The sequence below is a fragment of the Crassostrea angulata genome, chromosome 6 (assembly GCF_025612915.1).
Source record: "Crassostrea angulata isolate pt1a10 chromosome 6, ASM2561291v2, whole genome shotgun sequence".
Taxonomy (NCBI): Eukaryota; Metazoa; Mollusca; class Bivalvia; order Ostreida; family Ostreidae; genus Magallana; species Magallana angulata.
This window is the reverse complement of record NC_069116.1, coordinates 51655120-51679240: the sequence shown is the minus strand read 5'-3', so window position 1 is coordinate 51679240 and position 24121 is coordinate 51655120. Positions and strand designations below refer to the sequence as shown.

The 24121-nt window shown below is 34.1% G+C and overlaps 1 protein-coding gene across 3 annotated transcripts; it reads right to left on the bottom strand.

The window, feature by feature from the left end:
- Positions 1 to 557: 557 nt before the first annotated feature.
- LOC128188276 (uncharacterized) lies at positions 558 to 23577 on the bottom strand. 3 transcript variants are annotated; one of them, XM_052859235.1, is made up of 5 exons: positions 23277 to 23577; positions 8434 to 8621; positions 6456 to 6590; positions 4253 to 4377; positions 558 to 1137 (listed from the first exon to the last, which is right to left on the bottom strand). In XM_052859235.1, exons 2-5 carry the CDS (start codon positions 8618 to 8620, stop codon positions 859 to 861), a joined length of 726 nt encoding a protein of 241 aa, XP_052715195.1. In that variant the 5' UTR covers position 8621; positions 23277 to 23577; the 3' UTR covers positions 558 to 858. The 3 variants fall into 3 exon arrangements, with proteins under 3 accessions (XP_052715195.1, XP_052715194.1, XP_052715196.1); XM_052859234.1 differs by having other exon boundaries at positions 23438 to 23577; XM_052859236.1 differs by lacking the exon at positions 23277 to 23577 and adding an exon at positions 9724 to 11777.
- Between the last annotated feature and the right edge of the window lie 544 nt (positions 23578 to 24121).

Sequence of the window (24121 nt, the reverse complement as noted above, 5' to 3'; positions counted from 1 at the left end):
AGAAATAAGACGTGCAATTCTTTATGCAATGTATCTCACAAGATTAAAAAAAAATTTTTACTTAAATTTGAGATCAATAATTGTAAATCAATCTAAACAAATACCCACTTTCCAGGTTTTGTTATTTCAAACATTTTCATACTTTCAAAATCAAACTGGGGGACACAAATTTCTTCACGACTTTGAGAGCAAGTAGATGGAATATATATGTAGTCACAAGTTGAGTTCTAGAAAGCAAATGCCCCATCACAATACATGAAATGCAGAAAAAATGACACACCGAAGCAAAGGTTACAATCCCTTAGAATCCTTATTAAACACGAGGACTCAATATCCGTGTACAATCATGTGAAGCACCACTCGAAGATTTTAAAATCCAACTTTCATTTTTGAGACAGTTGTAAACTATTAAAGATTAAATCTAATTCTTGTGTTTATACATTCACTCGATTTGATACAAAATGGTGGATTTGCAGAATTTATGTACACATGTAAAAAAAAGAATCTACACTAAATAAGACTGATCAAAAATGTGAAAATAATATTGCAGTAAGCATAGAGTACGCAAATGATGAACTTGGGCATCAGTTCATTTAGTCTCTACATCACAGTCATAAAAAACAAAATGGTACAAATAAATATCAACATTTTGCACAAGTAAATCTCCAGTTTGCTGCATATCACTGACATTTTCACAAGTTGAAGATCTGAATCACCAACATTATGTTGCCTCTGTCAGTCAATCAAACTGTATGATTATGGCAAGACCTGGACGTTTCTGGAAGCTGCATCTGTTCCCTTGGAGATCTACTCTGAATTGGTCCACATATGAATTCCAGAGTTATAGAACATCTTTTGTCACCTCGCCTCAGAGATTGTGTTGAAATTCGCTTTTTCTTGGTTTGGTTCTGCTGTCTCTTGAAAATGAAAAATTTGAACACTAGTGTCCCCTGGATTAGGACTTAACTGGTCCACTGATAAGCTCCTACGATGACCTCTATTCAATGAAGGTCTTTTAGGCACCGTGTCATAACTTGGTGACAACACTGATTCGTGGCTCCTGGATAGGAGAATTAAGGCAGTGTCATAATTTGGGGGAGGAGTCATCGGGGGCTCCTCTGAAGAAGTTATTCTGTCCTGTAATTAGAAAATGAAAGCCGAATTTTAATATAGTGTCTTGGCTCAATCAAATTTTTATGGCAAAAATTACACTTCATACAGGTAGACAATCTATTTAAAACATGTTCAAATACAAGAGGCACAGGGGCCACATTGTTCACCTGAGCAACAATATCCTTAACTATGATCAAATTAGCATTACAGTATCGAAATCAAAATATCTTGACAACTAAGTAAGTAGATCTTGCTAAAAAAAAATATTTAAAATCTGCCAATTTTTATTCACATATTTTCTTTGGTAAATACCAAGAACCTTTTGTTGTTGTACCTGTAAGAAGATATACACCCCACCCCCAATTTTGTGGCCCCACTTTTCTATAAGGAATCATGGTTTCATCAAACTTTAATCTGCACAACCTGTGCTTTCACACAAGTTACTGCTTTTTGGACTGAAAACTTTCCCAGAATATTTTTAAAGATTTTCTCTATATATTCCTATGTGAAAATTCATCCCATCATAGGGCCCCGTCCTCTCCCAGGGATGATAACCCCCTATGATTTAGCAAACCTGAATTTACAATACCGTACCTAAGGATGCCTCCACACAAGTTTAAGCTTTTCTGGCCTAATATTTTTTAAAAAGAAGATTTTAAAAGATTTTCTCTATATATTTCCACGTAAAAAGTTATCCCCCACTGTGGCCTCCCCCTACCCCAGGGGACTATGATTTAAACAAACTTGAATCTATACTATCTGAGGATGCTTCCACTCAAATTTGAGCTTTCCTTGCCTAATAGTTTTTGAGAAGATTTTTAAAGATTTTCTCTATATATTCCTTGTTAAAATTTATCCCCCCGTTGTGGCCCTGCCCTACCCCTAGGGACCATGATTTGAACAAACTTGCATCTACACTATCTGAGGATGCTTTCATGCCAATTTGGGCTTTCCTGGCCTAATAGTTTTTGAAAAGAAGATTTTGAAATATTTTCTCTATATATTCCTTAGAAAAATTTACCCCCCCCCCCCATTGTGGCCCGCCCTACCCCCAGGGACCATGATTTGAACAAACTTGAATCTACACTATCTGAGGATGCTTCAACTCAAATTTGAGCTTTCCTAGCCTTATAATTTTTGAGAAGAAAATTTTTAAAGATTTTCTCTATATAATATTCCTATGTAAAAATCCATTCCCCCATTGTGGCCCCACCCTACCCCCAGGGACTATGATTTGAACAAACTTAAATCTACACTACCTGAGGATGCTTAAACTATAATTTGAGCTTTTCTGGCCTAATACTTTTTGAGAAGAAGATTTTTAAAGATTTTCTCTATATATTCCTATGTAAAATTTGATCCCCCCATTGTGGTCCTGCCCTACCCCAAGGGACTATGATATGAACAAACTTGAATCTTCACTACTTGAGGATGCTTCCACACAAGTTTAAGCTTTTCTGGCCAAATAGTTTTTAAGAAGAAGATGTTTAAAGATTTTCCCTATACAGTCAAAACTGCATAAGCGGCCACCCCTATTAAGCAGTCACCTTTCATATGCGGTCATTTTATTTCCTCCCGATGAAAAATCCTATATATTTGCCCTCTAAAGAGCGGTCACCTGTCTAACGCGGTCAGCGGTCATTGTATTTTGATCCGAAAGTGTGCAGTCGACATGCATTAGGCGGCCATTTTGGCCGGTCACGATTTACACCCAGGGATTTTAAACACGGCTTCCGAATGTCGGGTAGTGAATGTAAACAATAATCATAGTATTTTGCTTGAGGCGAGAGAAACCAAATTAATCGATGTATTTATAATACATAATTGGTAGATCAGATACGAATGGGAATCAAGTGAATGTATTGACAATGTTTGTTTTATAAACATGAATGAAATAGGTATCAAAAATGTCCACTGCAAGGCAAATGAAAATTGCTCGATTTAATACTATGATTTTGAGTTCAGATATGGTCGGTTAAAAACGTAATTGTTGATTTGTATTAAAAGTGTTTGTTTTCTATATATACGGTACTCATGAAAATAGATAGTGTTATAATTGTGAAAATGTCAGCGACAAGGTTTTACCACGTAATGACTTTTTTCAAGAATTTAAAAAGATATAAAATTGCATGTACAATGCATTGTTATGTATTTGATCTTATTTGTAAATATAATAGATACTATAGAAACATTTAATCAATTACTTTATCTATCATTTTGATACATTATTGTTTTATTGTCACTAATGTGATAATTGTTTTAAAAAAGTAATTTGATATTGGCAAATTCACAAGTCTCTATTCAAAGGTCACCTCTGTTAAGAGGTCACTTTGGCTGCCTCCCACGGGTGACTGCTTAATACAAGTTTGACTGTACATTCTTATGTAAAAATCCATTCCCCATTGTGGCCCCAACCTACCCACGGGGACCATAATTTGAATAAACTTAAATCTACACTACCTGAGGATGCTTCCATACAAGTTACAGCTTTTCCGGCCTAATAGTTTTTGAGAACAAGATTTTTGAAAAATACCAACAAATTTTCAATAATTCTAAATTATTTCCCCTTTAAAGAGCGCATGGCCCTTCATTTGAACAAACTTGAATCCCATTCACCCAGTGTTTCTTTGTGCCAAGTTTGGTTGAAATCTGCCCAGTGGTTCTGGAGAATAAGATGAAAATGTGAAAAGTTTACAACGACAACGCCCCCAACACCAACACCAACGACGACAGACAACAGACAAATTTTGATTAGAAAAGCTCACTTGAGCTTTCAGATCAGGTGAGCTAATAAAAGCTAAACTATAACTGCAATTTGATAGATACTCTAAATATTATATCTTCCAATATCATTTTCATACTAATAACAATAATTTTTTTGCATAATAATGAATTGTTATTTATCATTATGTAAACAATTTTGTGACCTAAAATAAAAGACCTGTTCATTATTTTGATCAATAAAAGGCAATTCTTTACTAGTTAAAGACTATCAGTATATTGTTGTCATTACCAGTTTGTCATTGCTGTTATATTGTTGGTAATTTTGATATCTTTAAAAAACATTCTATTGACATGTTATAATCAGATAAAGTCAGGAAACAAGAGGAACATTGACTTCAGACTACAGGCTACAGACCCTTCTGTGGAAAATCTGAGGTGTAGGTGGGTATAAGTTGGTTGTTATCACTTCGTCATAGGTAGGAGGAGGTAGAAATAAAGAAATTCGGTCGGCTTCATCCCCATTGGTTCCACTGCTGCGAACTGTAATCACAATCACTCACAATATATATACTTCTCCATTTATAAAAGATTAGATCTCTAAAGATGCTTCCTCTATTTGCTCTATGTCATGTGGTTTTTATTTCTATGCCACATGCATTGACAGTAAATTATTTCTATTCTAATAATATGTGACAAATATTTCAAGAACTCAAAGAGTGAAGCAAATATATATAGTCTACATAAAATCAATATTGTCAAAAATGCAACCATGTTTAAAATCATTGCAAGTAAATCCAATCTCCTTGTGGTTCTCTAAAAGACCTATCGGTCAACCATACAATTGCATTTCATAGATCAGTATACATATAAATTTTTCAAAATTAGGATTTTTGTGCATAGACCTACCAGGGTACAATATCTTACTCATCGGCTTAAAATTCGATTGAATTAATTACCAGTGTCGAAGTACTACTTTATAAAGTATAATGAAGATTTCACGTGATCAATCCCATCACGTGTTAATAAATCACAGTGTTTCTACCAACCAGACAGAAAACAAATGTTTTTCACATCATCATGTGGATGACTAATGTATTTTTCAGAGAGAGTGAGAATATCCAATGACAGGATAATAAAACACTAGCAATCAATTAGAAGTCAAGATCATTAAGGTGACTTCGCACTACATCGGTCATCCATTTTCAAGGATATTATGTTTCTGCTCAGAAAAGATCAGCTCTATGAGGAATACCAGTTACAAGTTTTCTGACAAACTCACCTAATGCAAGAAATTCAGGGGAAAATTGATTTTACTCAGATGAACCTGTACTCAGATACACCAGATGTGTATACTATTTTATGTGACCACATTGTGTAGTAACCAGTCTAACCAGATGATTAAGAATGACATTAAACTTGTTGACTGACCTTGATCCTTTGAAGGTCATTTATAACTGACCTTTATCAAGATCATTAGGATTGATGTCTGTAATTTCTATAGTCTAAAAGTTGGAAATAAGGTAAAACTTATAAATAAAAGGACATACAGCCCCAAAATCTATGTTATATGTTTTTGGCATAAATCTAATACATATGTATCACTTTAGACTTACAAAATTGTAATGCCATCTTAAAACTGAAGGCAAGAATAACACATTACAATAATTGTTTTTAAAGTAAGTCCAAATTTTTCAGACACCATCTTTAGAAGAGATATTGTGTTTCCTCAAATTCCAATTCATCTTGAAATAAAAGCTTTCCAACATTGATTGTATTTTATGATAATATCGCTTAGCTGCTATATCAAATAATCCTGAGTATCACTACAGATAACATAATCAGATCTTCTTATTTAAGAGAGATATTACAATCAAATTTTTCCTACAGCTTCCCAATACCCGGGTAATGAAGTCCTCAACAATTCTTAACAATAACTTAATCTATGGATTCTTAAAGCAAGAATGCCTTAACAATCAGCTATAACATTGACTTATTCATTCTTCTTACAATTACTGTAAATGCCTCTACATTAGCTACCTACATCACATTTGGACAGTTTTAACTCGATGGTATACTTGTGAGCAAAGAGTTAGATGGAGGGAGAGATAGCTCACCTGACTGGCCTCGGCTATGAGTCAGACTTCTGTTTGTGAGAAGAGAATTAGATGGTGGGAGAGATGGCTCACCTGACTGGCCTCGGCTATGAGTCAGACTTCTGTTTGTGAGAAGAGAATTAGATGGTGGGAGAGATGGCTCACCTGACAGGCCTCGGCTATGAGTCAGACTTCTGTTTGTGAGAAGAGAATTAGATGGTGGGAGAGATGGCTTACCTGACCGGCCTCGGCTATGAGTCAGACTTCTGTTTGTGAGAATAGAATTAGATGGTCGGAGAGATGGCTCACCTGACTGGCCTCGGCTAGAAGTTGGACTTCTGTTTGTGAGCAGAGAGTTAGATGGTGGGAGAGATAGCTCACCTGACTGGCCTCGTCTGTGAGTCGGACTTCTGTTTGTGAGAAGAGAATTAGATAGTGGGAGAGATGGCTCACCTGACTGGCCTCGGCTATGAGTCAGACTTCTGTTTGTGAGAAGAGAGTTAGATGGTGGGAGAGATAGCTCACCTGATCGGCCTCGGCTATGAGTCGGACTTCTGTTTCTTTGCTGGAAACAATACAGGACGATGAGAAAGATGACGACGGCCAGCCCGACCACGATCATTATCAGGATGGTATTCTGGTTCATCAGCTGCTCCTCCGCTGAAAAAAATCAGACACTTTGGGTTACAGGACGGGATAACACACAATGATAAACGAGTTTGTTAAAAACTCTTAATTTCTTTTTTAAAAAAAGGGCTAAAATCCAACAATATTATGTCATTTTTTGGGGGTAAATTTGATCTTATAAGGATTAATGGAAAAAACATCTTTTATCCATCTAGATATACAGCTACATGTATTTACAATAATGGTTCATGTAATGTTGGTGAATATATCTGAAAAATATATGTAAAATTCTGGTGAAACATTGATTTCTTTGTTTCTCCTAGGTTGCTTTGATAATTCTTCACTTTGTCATATTAGTGGCAGATGTTGCCAATAGGAATGAAATATTGAACTTTAATATAATTGTAACAGTTCGAATTGGATGAACTCAGTGAGTAAAAAGACATGCTCTATTAAATGCTGAAATCTGTTGAATATGCAATCAAATAATGTCACTGTGACATCATTACTAATTGTTTGTTGATTGCCATCAACTATCATACAGTTATATCCACGCCATTGACAGTAACCGGCATGTCATTCACATCGAATTCAATTCTCTCTATCATCATGGAGTGCTGTGGACTCAAAATCGTGGTTTGTGTCAATGTATCCAAACAGGCTTAAGATTTTACATAAAATTAATCAGAAAGGCTTTACTATGGAATAAACAAGGATTAAAACCAATAGCTATTGTTGACATCGATGTAGTATATAATTTTATGGTGATCGATCAGTTCATATACTTTGCATCAGATGGATGACATGTTGCAAAATGTTTTTGATTCAGAACAGTTCATATAGATTTCAGACAAAGTAAATAACAATGCTGTGTTTTTATTAAGTTCATGTATTGTGCATTTCTATGGTGATCGATCAGTTCATATACTTTGCATCGGATGGATGACATGTTGCAAAATGTTTTTGATTCAGAACAGTTCATATAGATTTCAGACAAAGTAAATAACAATGCTGTGTTTTTATTAAGTTCATGTATTGTGCATTTCATATTCTTCCTGACCACTTGACAATCACTGCAGTCATCTTCCCCTTCATCCCCAGCCAATACATTAAATGAGCGTGAATTTCTATAAATCTGCATGCCAAAATCCCCAGCTCTGATCAATACAGTGTAGGGACCCGCTCTCTCTCAGTCTCCATCAGAAATCCTAATGGTGGCACACTGCCACATCATATTTACTAATGCCTATGAAATTTTCCAATCACATCTTTTCGTCCCCATAGGAGTATCAACCAACATGCTGGTAATGTCATACAATCATTTACACTTTCCATACAACATATCAAATTCCAGACATAGCCATTATTAATACAGGGTACTATCATATTTTTTAAATTGTTCAGAGAAATGGAGAAAAACATCTTTGAAATGATATCAAACGAAATACATGTACTGTAGAAGCACATTGGGTTAAAATTTCGTTGTTTTTTAACCATTAACAATTTTGCTAGGGTTTAATTTTGTCAAAATTGTAATCTCTAAAATGTATTGTGTATCAACTCTGTATTTACGAATACTTGGGCGAAAAATTTGTCATGGATTTAATTTCCTTGATAAATATTGCCAACGAAAATAACGAAATTAAATCCTCAATGAATTTTTCTGCTTCTGCAGTATTTAAATTGTTTAAAGTAATCAGTATATTTATGATCTGAAAACAGGCACCGGTAGGTAAACAGTATGATGTCCAACAATCAAAAGGTTCTCAGAAGGAATGAATGACTGAAATTCCTTTTTTTTTTCAAAGAAGGTCATCAAAGGAAACATGGTATGGACAAACAAGCTTGGAACAAACAAATAAAGATGAGTACTAACGGCAAAGATCCACTTGTGATATACAGCTTCCATCAGCACACAGTCTGTAGTTCTCCACTTCACAGGCTGTTTTATCCAATCCTGGATTAGGATCCAGTCCCATTGGGGAGTCCCTGGTTCTGTTGGTCCGTAACAGCTGGAGCTGGAAGGGGTTCCTCCCCTCATACTGGGGAGTACTAATCTTCATCCTATTAGACATAATAAAAATAGTTGCCTCTTACAAAGGAGTACTAGTTTTCATATTATAAGATTAGTCAAAAAAGATATTTATGTCATAAAAACTAAGATGTTGCATAACAACAGTTGTTTGGTAATTGGTTACATAATCATATTATCATCATTTCATATCTCTCTCTCTCTCTCTCTCTCTCTCTCTCTCTTTGTTTGCTATAGGTAACCGCTCTTAATAATTAAGTTAATAATTATGTAACAATGTGTTGTGATACAGAGAAGTCTAAAAGGGGTCTATAAGTCAAAATCGATTCCACTGTGCAGTGTGCATGCTTAGGTCTTAATGAATTAATTAGTATATTTGATCACAGGGTATTCTTTGCTATGAAACAGAAAAAGATAATTCAGCACTTATCCTTTCATTGCTTTATTCATTTCATCTATTTATCATAAGTTCTAGCTTAACTTTTAGCAAGAATCAGAATTCTTGTTAAGCAGATGCTTAAATCTACCTTTGTCACGGAATCACTGCCCATCTTCCTAAAACTTTAATATATTTATTTCAACTTTGAAACCATAATAACCTTAGACAGCAGGTTAAAAGTTTGGCATGCTTACTCAACTATTAATGCCTAAAATTACTTTAAAAACCCCCAAAACAGGGATTCAACTATTTGTCCATGATTTAATAAATAGTCCAACATTTAGTAATTAACATAACTAAAAAATGTATACACTACAAACTGTTTGATCTGGAAACCAATTCCTTATTCAGTACAAAGATGTAATGATAATTATAGAGAAGTGGTTCATATATGACAATTTTTTAATCTATTTTTGTGAAATAACATGTTGCATCATGATTGTTTTTTTTTTTCACTGCATTTCAATGCACAGCTCTATAATTAAGAGCAAGATTTTATCAATAACTTATGTACTGAGTACATATAAAATTTGTTATCTGTATTCAAGAAATGGAAAACAAAACAAAACCAGGATGTTCTTATTTACAAGTAAGGTTATAGATATTTAAAATATACAGTAATTTATACAAGTACAATTATATATCTTTTAATGTAAAAGATATTTACTTTGTACCAAGGATGACAATATAATTACCCCTAAATTATGGCTTTTCCTTCAGCATCTGACAATATTCTAGATCTCCCATAGCATGAAGAACACATCAGACATATGATCCACTTGTTAACACCTGAATATTTCACCAAAACGTTAATTCACTTTTTGCATTAAACGGTAACAGATTAGTATGATTCTTTGTGACAAACTTCACACTCCCTTAAGCAATATCTGTAAAAGATTCCCTAGTGTTTCACTTTTTCTCATCTGCTTGAAGTAGCAAAGGATGTTTAACTTGATGATCTGACGTCACACTTAATCTTTTCCTGAGAATCATTCAGTAGATCTCTTAATTATCATGCTACTATACACTCAATGTAACACAGTTTGTACTATAATAGTAGAAAACTTCATTGTAGCAATTTTTTTGAAAGGTGATTAGGTGTGGGAGTAGAGTAAAGCTTTGTCTTTTAAATTGCAATTCAAAAGCGTGACACTATTTCCCAATTTAGTGAATTCCTTTTGAACAAGGATAAACAGGCTAAAATGTTCTGTTGCCAACCAATAAAAAAAAGCTGTATACTTTTAGGAAATATGCATAGAACTGAATCAAAGATTCATTATTTAATTATTTAATAAAAATATTAGCCTAAGAGAATTTAACTTCCTTTTTTCAAAAGTATTTGTCCCACACATTGATCAAACTGTTTCTTCATCAAGCAAGTGATAGAATTTTCAGAGAGTTTTTCTACACCAAAGATGAAGAATATAAATGATTGAAGATTTTGTAAGCACTTCAACATCTTCAAGTCTTTTCAAGTATTAAATTGACTCATTTTTCTGAGAGTTATAGGTACATTATTTTCCCCCATCATTCAAAATCTTTCATAAAAATATTTATACATCCCATATGTTTCCTGTGAAGCACGAAGTGGGCACTTAAATTTCAAATAATAGACAAGGAGAGGGCTATAGGGCCAGCGATTGACATTAAACAATCATTTATAAAGCATCAATTTCGATTTTAATTGCATTTGAAAACTGTAATATTGAAACTATGGGAAATGTTGCTATTTTTGAGATGCTGACAGATACATAATCAATAATAGATATGATGTTGAGTTACAAAATTGCCAGATAATTTTAATAAAAATAAAAAATGTTCCGAATATGTGCAATCTCATAAGTTGTACTATTTGATGGGGGTCACATTTTTATAAGTGTTTAAAAAAGCTTACAAGGAACACTTATAAAATAGGTAGGGGCTCTCAACTTAATGAAAGACATCAAATGAGATAAGTGTCTCTTTCTCAATGTCTTTATCTAAAAATCAAATGAACTCTCAAAGTTTATAATATCAAACATGCAATCATTCCAGTTCCTGATGCTGGTGTGGCTTCAACAGTGATCGTCATGCATTTCTATCCTAATTTGATTTAGGATTAGATGACTGGGACTTTCGGTTTCCTAATCAACCACTTTTTGGATGGGATAGCTGACTAATGCATACTATAAAATATTTATCAATTTGTTTCTGATTTCAATTGCAAATAAAATGTTCAGAAATGCATACATGTGAAATAGTAAGACTTATTTCCTTATGTTAAGCAATCAAGCTGCCCCCAAGAATTGTTTAATAGAAATAATGGAATTTTGAAACTTTTAAACTTATATTACAGCTAAACTACCTGAGAATGAATTAGTATCACAGAGTCTGACCACTTTTGCACACAATCACTCTTATAAAAGTAGACTGTTGTCTTGACAATTGGAGAGGTGACAGAATCCTCTATACAAATCAGCTGTGAAATTGGATGCCATGATAAAAGGACCGTGCATACATAACTGGTCGCATGTAATTTGCAGTCTGAGCATTCAAAGCTGGATATAGGACTAAAACCAGTTCTCCGATATTTTCCTAATAATTGCTCATATATTCAGACATCAATTTATCAATTGAGCTGAAGTAAAAGGCATAGAGACCATGTACTCCATTATCTTGGTTGCTGAACCAGGTCACTTCAAAATCACCAATAAGAATTAATGCTTAGAGACCTCCAGACCAGCTGATGAATAAGTGGGGGGGGGGGGGGGTCTTATCAATTGGGAAAGGTACCATACCAGTTCAAATGGGAATGTTATAGCATCAAAGCTAGCAAGTTGAAAATACCGGAATATGAACATTATCCATATTTTAGAAAAATGAACATTTCACCATGTATTGTTTTTAAAGTCGGTTATTTTGCAACATTATTCAAGTTGTAAAATATGTCAGATTTAAGACAAAGGGATCTGTTTATGGCAATTCAATTGGGTATGATATTGTTGGAAAAATAACCATTTCTGTGCATTGGGAGGGGAACCAGCTGTTATGAGTGGGAAAACCACCAGTAACAGTTAATTATATTGATGATAGGTATAATAATTTAAACATTGTGTAGAAACTTTATTGGTTAAAGAAAGTACCAGTAAATATGGCTGACAAATTCAAGCAGAAATAACCAATATACTGGTATGTATTTTTAAGTAAATAGTTTTGAATCGATTTATGTCCTGCAAAACTGCATGTCAAGAGTTCAGTTAAGAAATGCAAATAATAAAATAATTTATTTACCATATGTTTTGTGGTAAAATTATTGTAGGAGCGAATGACTCCTTTTCTTACACCATTCAACAATTCAGAGTTGTGCAATCAGCGTCAGCAAAGTTATTTGCACTTAATTCTTGCAGCTTTATCAAATACTTTTCGCACAAAAAATTGAATTACCAGTACAGACACATGTAATATCATCATATCCTTCCAAAATGAACAATAGTTGTGAAATTTCCTTGTGTTTAGGTGAGTCTGAGGCTTCACTGACATTTACCTGACATACCAAACCTATCACCCTCAGAAACGCTCCAGCTACACCTGTTAAACTGCATTCATACAACACGCTGCTTGCTTCATCTATTTATTCACACTGACACAAACAGACCCCACAGCAAACACCTCTTCCCCTGCATAAATAGCTCTGGTCACTGTTTAGAACAAGAATGACCTATCTTCTAGTACCACTACACAGCTTGGAAAACAGACCACCTTTATATTAATCCTCTCTTTCTACATCCAAAGACCAATTTATTTGCTGCATTGAATAAATGCTACTATATACAAACATAATGCAACGGCAATTACATGTATAATAATCAGAAAATCACACCCACACGCTACAGACTGAGATATGTTCTGTTAGTACTGAAGCCCACCCATGCTGGACTCTATATCTACTATATACACTAGTAAATACTGTTGTCACTTTGTTACAACTATTTGTGAGCGTACCAATTCCTCAAGTTAATAAAAACAAGCACATTGTTTGTGTGTATGCATACCTAAGAGTATACAGATCACCAGTAAAGGAGAAGGTTGATCATTTTATAACAGTCCAACTGACATCCCTGTTATCTGGTATGACCCGGGTCACAAAGTTTACATAAATTACAATCATCATGAAATTCATGATTCAGTATCCTGTATATTATTCTTCCTAGTTAGTTAAGTTCAAAATAGTAATATACTATTGAGTTTATCCAAGATTTGAAGTTAGAGGGAGCTTTAGTTTTAGGCAAGGAGTCTGGGGGTCTCAAGGCTGCCTGGCCTTGTGGGTCCATGGCAAAGTCTTAGTGGGGGCCTAGGGGCGAAGCCCTGGAAGCTCCTGGATTCTCAAAATTTTTAGGGTAAAAATGAAGTCTTCAAATTTAGACTTTTGTGATACGCCATGTATTTCTTCTTGTGATTATATTTATTAAAGGTAATAAATTTATTTACAATTTGAATTCGCCACTGTTATCCAATATATACGGTAAGATTTAAAAAAAAATAGAAAAGAATACAACAGTTGCAGAACTTTTGGAAAATATTTCCTCTGGAAAACTGCATGACACTGTGCTGAAGGCTTAATTCATTATGGAAAGGAACAAGATTGAATGGTACATAAACAATCATATGGTGATAACTTGATTGATGGCATTCATAGAGAAATTATTATAATATTCATAATTTTTTTTGTACAATCATGTATTATCCTATCCATGATTGTACAAACAAGAGGCCCAGGGGCCACATCGCTCACCTGAGCAACAATTGCCTTAATTCTGATCAAATTAGCATTACAGTATCAAAATATCTTGACAACTAAGTACAGTAGATCTTGCTAAAAAAAATAGAAAATCTGTCAATTTTTATCCACCTCTTTTTTTGGGTAAATACCAAGCCCCTTTTGTTGTTGTACCTGTAAGAAGATTTTTCTCTATTCCAATTTACCCCCCCCCCCCCCTCCATTTCGTGGCCCCCCTTTTCTCTAGGGAATCATGGTTTCATCAAACTTAAATCTGCATAACCTGTGCTTTCACACTAAGTACTGAGTTTTGGACCGAAAACTTTCCCAGAATATTTTTAAAGATTTTTCTCTATATATTCCTATGTAAAAATTCAAACTGCCGTCACGGCCCAGCCCTATCACTAGGGACTGTGATTTTGCAAACTTGAATTTACACTATCCGAGGATGCCTCTACACAAGTTTAGGCTTTTCTGGCCAAATAGTCTTTAAAAAGAAGATATTAAAGATTTTCTCTATATATTCCTATGTAAAAATTCATCCCCCATTGTGGCCTCACCATACCCCATGACTATTATTTAAACAAACTTGAATCTTTACAATCTTGGGATGCTTCCACTTAAATTTGGGCTTTCCTGGCCTTATAGTTTTGAGAAGAAGATTTTTAAAGATTTTCTCTATATATAAAAATTTATCCCCCATTGTGGCCCCGCCCTACCCCCAGGGACCATGATTTGAACAAACTTGAATCTACATTATCTGAGGATGGTTACAATTTGAGCTTTCTTGGCCAAAAAGTTTTGAAAAGAAATTTTTTTAAAGATTTTCTCTATATATTCCTATATAAAAATTTATCCCCTAATTGTGGCCCCACCCTACCCCTGGGGACCATGATTTGAACAAACTTGAATCTACACTATCTGAGGATGCTTCCACTCAAATTTAAGCTTTTCTGGCCTTATAGTTTTTGAGAAGATTTTAAAAAAAAAATTCGATATATTCCTATGTAAAACATGACCCCCCTCTTGTGACCCCATCCTACCCCCGGGGACCATAATTTGAACAAACTTGAATCTACACTACCTGAGGATGCTTCCATTTTAATTTGAGCTTTTCTGGCCTGATAGTTTTTTAGAAGAAGATTTTTAAAGATTTTGTCTATATATTTCTATGTAAAACTTGATCCCCTAATTGTGGCCCCACCCTACCCCTGGGGACCATGATTTGAACAAACTTGAATCTACACTATCTGAGGATGCTTCCACTCAAATTTAAGCTTTTCTGACCTTATAGTTTTTGAGAAGAAGATTTTTTAAAAAAAATTCTGTATATTCCTATGTAAAACATGACCCCCCTCTTGTGGCCCCACCCTACCCCCGGGGACCATAATTTGAACAAACTTGAATCTACACTATCTGAGGATGCTTCCACTCAAATTTAAGCTTTTCTGGCCTGATAGTTTTTTAGAAGAAGATTTTTAAAGATTTTGTCTATATATTTCTATGTAAAACTTGATCCCCTAATTGTGGCCCCACCCTAGCCCCGGAGACCATGATTTGAACAAACTTGAATCTACACTACCTGAGGAAGCTTCCACTTTTATTTGAGCTTTTCTGGCCTAATAATTTTTTAGAAGAAGATTTTTAAAGATTTTCTCTATATATTCCTATGTAAAACTTGATCCCCCCATTGTGGCCCCACCCTACCCCTGGGGACCATGATTTGAACAAACTTGAATCTACACTATCTGAGGATGCTTCCACTTTTATTTGAGCTTCTCTGGCCTAATAATGTTTTAGAAGAAGATTTTTAAAGATTTTCTCTATATATTCCTATGTAAAACTTGATCCCCCCATTGTGGCCCCACCCTACCCCTGGGGACCATGATTTGAACAAACTTGAATCTACACTACCTGAGGAGGCTCCCATTTTAATTTGAGCTTTTCTGGCCTGATAGTTTTTTAGAAGAAGATTTTTAAGGATTTTGTCTATATATTTCTATGTAAAACTTGATCCCCCCATTGTGGCCCCTCCCTACCCCTGGGGACCATAATTTGAACAAACTTGAATCTACACTACCTGAGGATGCCGCCACACAAGTTTGAGGTTTTCAGGCCGAATAGTTTTTGAGAAGAAGATTTTTGAAAAATACCAACAAATTTTCAATAATTCTCAATTATCTCCCCTTTAAAGAGGGCGTGGCCCTTCATTTGAACAAACTTGAATCCCCTTCACCTAGTGGTGCTTTGTGCCAAATTTGGTTGAAATCTGCCCAGTGGTTCTTGAGAAGAAGATGAAAATGTGAAAAGTTTACAACGCCAACGCCGACAACAGACAACGGACAAATTGTGATCAGAAAAGCTCACTTGAGCCTTTGGCTCAGGTGAGCTAAAAATGCATAGTATACATAATATATACAGGTACACAATCACAGCTAGACTGTTAAAAGTTTATCACAACTGCAACTATCAATCTAACTAATGAACTCCCAATGAAAATAATTTGAGTGGGATTATGTTATTCACGTTCCAGGTTTTTCACAGCATGCATGTACTTTAACTAAACAAAATTATAAGAAGATAATCAACCAATCATGATCATCACAGGTGTTTCAACACAATTTATCAATGCAAAACAAATTTGATATATCATATTGAAGAAATAGTTATGTAACCCCAAACACTAAATGTATCACTAAAATACAGTTAAACTACAATCGTACAACTTAAATTTAGAAAAACTAGTTGAATGAAAGAAAAAAAGTGAGTAGGCTGTTCCCACCACTGACTCAAAAAAAGTGAGTAGGCTGTTCCCACCACTGACTCAAAGCTCATGCTAGATGCAAAATGAAAGACTAAATGTTACAATGTATGCATGCATTGAATACCACACTCCATCATTTCTTCCAAAAGGGGCACTTTTACTTACCGTATTAAATATAACATGCAAAACATAAACAACATATATGATATAGGGGTAGGAATACAAACAGATTGCATCACCTTAATATGTCCATTTGGACCCTACTGTTTCAAAGCTCAATACAATTGCATAAGGCATGTATCGACTAGCATCACCTCGTACCTAAGTCTAAATTATACAGAAGTTCCACAATAAGTTTCCTTTTGTCAATCGTAGAGTAAGTTATTGCCAGTGGAAACCTAGAATAGCTCACTGTATGGTTCGGAGCTACACGTACAGTTGTTTAACTGCGAATCAAAGCTACCCGTACAGACAAGTACGGCAAGAGCTACGCATACAGTAAACAATACCATAGAAATACGGCAAATCACATTGTAATTAAGCTCAGATAAAGGATATACTGTGGTTTCATTAATATTCAAGGGTATCAATTTTCGTGGATAAAGTGAAAATCACAGTTACAAGGATATGTAAATTCATGGCCAATGACCCCTTCAAAACCAAAATGTTAATAGAAATTGCATTTGATGTTTTGTAGCAAAATATGGGTGTTTTCCGATGGTTTTTGGACTGGGAAACATCGAGCGCAGGCTTGCTCAAGTACCATTTTTTAGTATAATATGTATAACTATCTGAAGAAAAACATATGTTAAAATCGCACTTGAGCAGACCTGCGCTCTATACTTCCGAATGCAAAATATAGAGCAAAAATGAGACTATCTTCATTTGTTTGCAAATTTGCGGGAATTAGGTCATTTGAGTGACGTCATAGATAAACAGCGAGTGAGCAATGATGACTAAAATCAAGATTAAAGTTATAGGCATCCTCTTTACAATGATTTGTGAAGATTTCATTTTCATACGATACTATTTAAAAATTGGTTGAAATCGGGGGCAGATATTTGACCATACCGCACATAGTCCTTTTTTAGAGTTGTACTCTACAGAAATTTCTGATCCAGTCCTTGATAGCAACAGGAACTGTAGTTTTACCATACAAGTTACAAACAATGCTTTGTCCTTTGACTATTCATACAATGAATGAACACATCAAACATAGACATACATTTACTGAATGCATATTTAATTAAGTGGACACTTGAATCTTGTATCTCATACATCTAATTGCAGTTAAAAACTTATCGATAATACATATCTTTATATAAGGTACTTTTGGCTATCATAAATTAGCTTCAGCCCCTATTCCTAGTAAATCAGGAAAGGAAATACTATCACTACCATCTGTCAAAAGTTATATTTATTCACATATCCTACAATTAAATCAGCAGAAATCATGACCCCAGATTGAATGATGTCCTAAGAGTCCCATTAAGAGACCATGGAGCTTGACTCCCGCTACAGCTGATATCTACAGTCAATACTCAAGTCTGACCATCATGCGGGTCTGTAATACGGTCCTCAGTGATCAGATATCAATCAGAATACCGAGGGCTTTACTCTCTCTTTGATGATATTTCTGTTCAATATTCATAAATATATTCATAAATAAATTACCTACTCGTGATACTAGTATACAAAGCCTCTCTATTTTCTCTTCTCTATTTTCCTTCAGGAAATGATGAGATTCAGAAAGATATTCATCATCAAAGGCACAGTCTGAATTAGCCTTCATCAAATTACAATTGCTCAATTCCCTTCATTAGTATTTTTTCTTTCATTCTACCAGCATCAACTAATTCAGCATGCCTATAGAGCTACATGTATGTCATGCACTAGCTTATATCTCTGTGCAAAGATTTGACTGTCAAGTGTTAAAACTTAAATGTGTTGATAGATAAGTTTCCTGTTTATCGATAAAAAGATCTTTTCTACCCAAAGGATTTCATACTAATAAACTCATAGTTGCAGGTTCAATAAATATGGACCTAGAGCTGCTTACAACTATTTCAAAATGAGACAAACTTTGACAATTGAGGGCAATGATGATTTACGTGTCAAGTGAAAGGAAATCGTTTTATTCTCGAATCTGTAACATTTACTCTTCCTGAAAACTTTGATCACTCTGCATGCATAAATAAATTACAAAGTACTGGTATGTTAGAGTTTCATTTATATTTTTGTGTGCTTAGAATTGTGAAAATCCAGAGTGTTTCCCGAATCTGAAACATTTACTCTTCCTGAAAATTGTTCATTTAGTGTGTTAAAATAAATTACTATGCATGTAAGATGCTCATATTCACTTAACTTTCTTCTGTGCTTATAAAAATACGAAAGTCTAGTCTGTTGTTATCATGTTAAACAAAGAAAATATCAATGATCTATCACTTGTTTGGAGCTTTTAATGTCATGTTCAACAAATTTTATGAGTGCCTTCTCAACAGCACATAAAATCTTTGTATGGTTCACTCTCCAGGTGGAGAGTTTCAATTAAAGATGATTAAGCATTACAATGATTTTACATAAAACTGTACACAGTTCCATGAGGCCTAACAAAAAAATAGGTTTGTTTCCGCTTTCCCGACCGACCCTAACTTAAACCCAAAAATTTTTTTCGAGTTTTTTTCGTAAATTTCCGTTTATATCCGTTTTTGTTAAAGTTTCGTTTTTATCCGATTTAAAAATTTAGTGTGTCCTCTAAATTTAAGTTGTAAAAACGCTTAAAGAACTTATTTAGATGTCATTAGTGATGTGTGGATGTTTGTTATTTACAAATGGCAGCACATGTCGTTCCAGTTGAGCTTGAGAAATGTAAGATTCAGGGTGAAAGTAATTATTGTAATTTCTTGCACAGAAAAAATTAAACAATGACAACAAATACTTGGTTTTTTTTAACTTACCCAGTTTAATAGATAAATGGTTTAATATGCACAATTGAACAGATGAAAAAAAAAAGCCGACCTACCGACCCTAATTTTTTTCAGCCTGAAAGCGGAAACAAACCTATTTTTTGTTAGGCCTGATACAGACAAAAAGGATCAGGTTGTCATGCAACCATCATCTCCTAATTTTACTTTATTCATGTAACTGCATGCATGATTACAAATGATATCTTGGCACAGTGAAATTCATTATATTGCATTACACATATTTAATTATATAAATTTTTGTTTATTTAATTTCAGTCCACATCAAATTTTGTTATATTTTATCAAACTAATCTTTGTACTACCGGGGGGTACATGTATCTAGGTTATATCAATTATAGTAAACATAGCTAAATACTTTTTTACCCTCTATTAGTCTAAGACTGAGTGAATGCAATTCTCACCAAGTACCATTTCACACCAGGGCATTGTTACATAATTTTTTGTACGTTTTATGTGCTGATAACAATTTTCTAAATGATCTGAGAGTTTTGTATTGATATTCTCATATCAGTATTTAGGGATAAACATATTTTCTAAATGATCTGAGAGTTTTGTATTGATATTCTCATATCAGTATTTAGGGATAAACATATTTTCTAAATGATCTGAGAGTTTTGTATTGATATTCTCATATCAGTATTTAGGGATAAACATATTTTCTTTTCTTTTTCAGTTCAGCAACCTACTTTATAGATTTATTTAAACAATAAAATGCTTTCTTTGGTGATTCATACGGGATATGAAGGTAGCGACATTGCAGGAAAGATACATAACCCGCGTTAGCGGGTTATGTAAATTTTTCCTGCAATGATCGCTTCCTTCATAACCCGCATGAATCATCAAAGAAAGCATTTTATTGTTTATATTAACATCTTTCTTTAACTTATTAATAAACTGATTGTGAAAAGTTAGTAAAATTCACTAAATTACTGTTAATGTACAAAAGTACGTTAGCTAAAAGAAACAGCCCAATCGTCTCCTGTGAGACTTTGAGTCTGGCATCGTCATGATTATTTCGTGCAGTCCAGGATATTACTAAGGTCGCTGTAGGTTCAGAGCAATCGATAAACAGGGCGTATCAATTTCAGTCATGTCACTTTCAGCCACTGTAGATTTCGACCAATGGATAAATAGGGCGTGTAGATTTCAGTCTGGCTGTTTCTATAGAGCTATGAATTAGCTATAAGTTTCCGTAACAAATAGAGGAAATTATGCTTGGTAGATGTAAATATATACATCTAAATTATGTAACCAGAACAATGTATGATTATTATATAATAAGTATTTGTAATGGTGAGTACCTGGTAATTTAAATGCAAGTTTTATTTTTTTAGCTTTCATCTTTAATATTTAATGACTGTCTGGTATATCATAAGTGCAGACAATTGTTACAAAACACTAGTTGATTTGACAACCCTACTTTTCAATAAGCATTTTTTAAATATACGAATGTAAATAAATACATGTATCAGCCCATCTTTTTGTTTCTAGATTCTATAGCTGTTGCTATATCCCTGACATTTATACTAGTCCATCTGACATACTAGAGGTTCCTGTTATGACATTTTAACTAATAAAGCATAAGCACACATGCACTACATGTTCATACATGTACGCATACTTCTGGTACTTCAATTCAACCACATACACATATTCCACATTCTCCGAATACCTATACAAACAAATATTATGCACATCATTTGATTTGTAAGTTGCATGCTGATTAGAATAAATCAATTTCTCAAATTCCCAAGAGATCCTAATGATTTAACTGCTGATTGTACAAGATGCATTGAGAACTCAGAAATATATTAAGTTAGTGTGCATACATGACTTTACAAGCTTTTATCCATAAGCATATAATAACAATCAGCCTTAACTGTTTGGTTTCTTTAATTGTGTAATATGTTGGCCATTCCATTAGTATTAAAAATTAAATGTTTTAACAAGAGCTTGGATTTTGGGCGGTTCGTGACAAACTCCGATTTGATGAAGATGAGGTAAACTCATAGTTAACTGTCAAGTCATTGGCAAATAGTATGAATATACCGGTATTGAACACAACATCACTTGTCAGACTTCATCCTGAGATGTATATTTCAGATGAAACAGCATCAATTTGACACAACAGAGCAGCTCTAGGGGGAAAAACTTTCCAATTTTGACAGTCTATGAATATTAATGAGCTCCTCTTAGCAAATTAGAAGAAAGGAGGTCAATATCTGACAGCTTGTTTTGATGAGCAAACTAGATAGTAACATCCCACAGAAAGTCCAAGCTCTTGATGGCTCTATATATACCACTAAATAAATTCATCATTTCTAGTCTATTATCCTGCCTGAATGTTTACTGTAAAACTTAACGTTTCTGGCAAAATAAGTAACTTATTGGATATAGTTTTCACAAAACATGTACTAGTATATTAAACACTTTTTTTATTATACCTAGTGTTAAATTGCTATGAAGTGATTGCCTGTAGCTATCATATTTATTGGACTCCTGTTCTACAGGTATGCACAAATAATTTTATGTGAGGAGTTACATGTATCATTTAGGACTGGAATAAGGAACTAGGGGTAAAAATAGAAATTTATGCATATTTTCTTATCTCATTCTTATTTCATTAAGACAAGTGTGAAGTTTAGGCAGAACTGGACCAAAGAGAGAGAGAGAGAAATGTACTCTGGACATACGCAATTAGACCTTGACCTTTGATCAACAAAATTGGTTCAAGGTCAGAGTTTGGAATTGGTAAGATTTCAGACCAGATTGACTAAGGATAGAAAAAATATATTCAAAACAAAGGGTTTTTTAGGTGGATAAATTAAATTGGATGGAGAAACATCCAGATATTAATAATATTCTTCAAATGCAATAACTTGGGGTTAGCAAGTTATTCTATATAAGCCATCGGTTCGTAAGATTGAATCTCAGGAGTTCTATATAGATCTACTGAGTGATCAATCTCATACACAGTCAGTAGGCTTATAGAAAAACTTGTTTACCATATTTTTGACAAAATAATCTCTTTTTTGGGGGGCCAAATCACGTTTGGGATATTATATCTCAAATGGGCTATTATTACCCATTTGGACATTTGGTGATCCCAACCCGTTCAATAAATTCATCCAAGAAGCTCAAGCTAGTATATCATCAATTCAGTATTCTATAGTTTCTATTTAGCAGCATTCTTCAACCCGACAACTTAGCAAAAGCCCTTAAAAATGACATCTAGTGATATTTTCCTTTGATTAAATTCATATTATGCAAGGTATTATCTGTAATGAATAATTGAGAAAACTGAGATGCATAAACATCTTGGGTCTGAACATCGTTTCAACCCAAAGTCCACCTAGTTCTCTCAGTTATGAGATTAGGAGAGTACATCATGGCCATGATTCTTTTGTTATTTTGCTTTCTCTTGGAAGTGGGGAGGGGGGGGGGGGGGGAGGGAACATCATCGACATGAATATATACCTATTCGATCCATGAAAATTCAAACCTAAGAAAATTTGTTGTTAGATTTAAACTGGGATGAATTTTTACTTTGTTTTAAATGTACTGTCTCAATGTGGACTGGTAATGTTATAGTACACAGACTGACAGCAGAGACATAACACAGACATATTACAGAATATAACGTTACATCCCCGACTAACAGATTTTTTTTTTGGGGGGGGGGTTCTTGGTTGATCATCTGAATAAGATTATGCGATATCACACAAAATACAAGTAAAATACCTTGAATATGGAAGCTTGAATTAACCGGAGTATCCTGTTATTGTTGATTGTCAATACCCTTGTTTACAAACACACGCACGGTATGGTGTAATCAACATCCACATTATATAACAGTTACCGGAATTACAAAGAAATGACACTAAAAAATATCGAATAGTTACATTTTTCCAGTTAAGTACTTCATCTTCTTTATCTCTTCGTGTCTAGTAGAAGCCTAAATTCCAGAATAAACGAATTTTATCTCATTTTCTTGATGAACACTCCTCAGTCACACTCGATATACACTTGGTCCTAGTTTTACCATCCAAATAAACTAAATACCAAACCGGATACGCTGTTGTCCACTGGAGTGAGATTCCGGATTTCATTTTGCATGCTACCGAAGTTGATGATTTTAAATTTCTGAATAAATTTTTTTATAAAACTATACTATTTATATCAAATCAAATTTTGTCTAAAATGCAGGCAATGCCCGTAAAATACATTGAATTCAATCCACATATGTTTCCGATAACAATTTGTGACACACTGAACAATTAAACGAGTTTCTTGTCTGTGTTGTTATTTTATTATAATCTTGTAAAACTGCTTTAAGACGTATGTCTTCTACATGGAGAAATAGAGAAATTAAATTGAATTTATAAAATATAAATATCATGTATGAAATATCATAGGCCTATAGGCCTATAATATATAGAATATAATATTCGTGAACATCAATGAATTGTCAAACCGCTTTGCGCTGCTATTAAAGAAATATAGGTCGAAGGCCAGCGCTCACAAAAACATTGTGTCTATGATAATATTTTTTTTCTTTAATCCAACGTATAACTGTAAATAATGTA

Coding starts and splice junctions, on each gene's coding strand:
- LOC128188276 (XM_052859234.1), bottom strand. CDS start 23,460: ATGAAGTACTTAACTGGAAAAAT. Junction 8,622..23,437: donor AAGTACTTAACTGGAAAAAT/GTAACTATTCGA, acceptor TATGTCTAATAG/GATGAAGATTAGTACTCCCC. Junction 6,591..8,433: donor ATCACAAGTGGATCTTTGCC/GTTAGTACTCAT, acceptor GATTTTTTTCAG/CGGAGGAGCAGCTGATGAAC.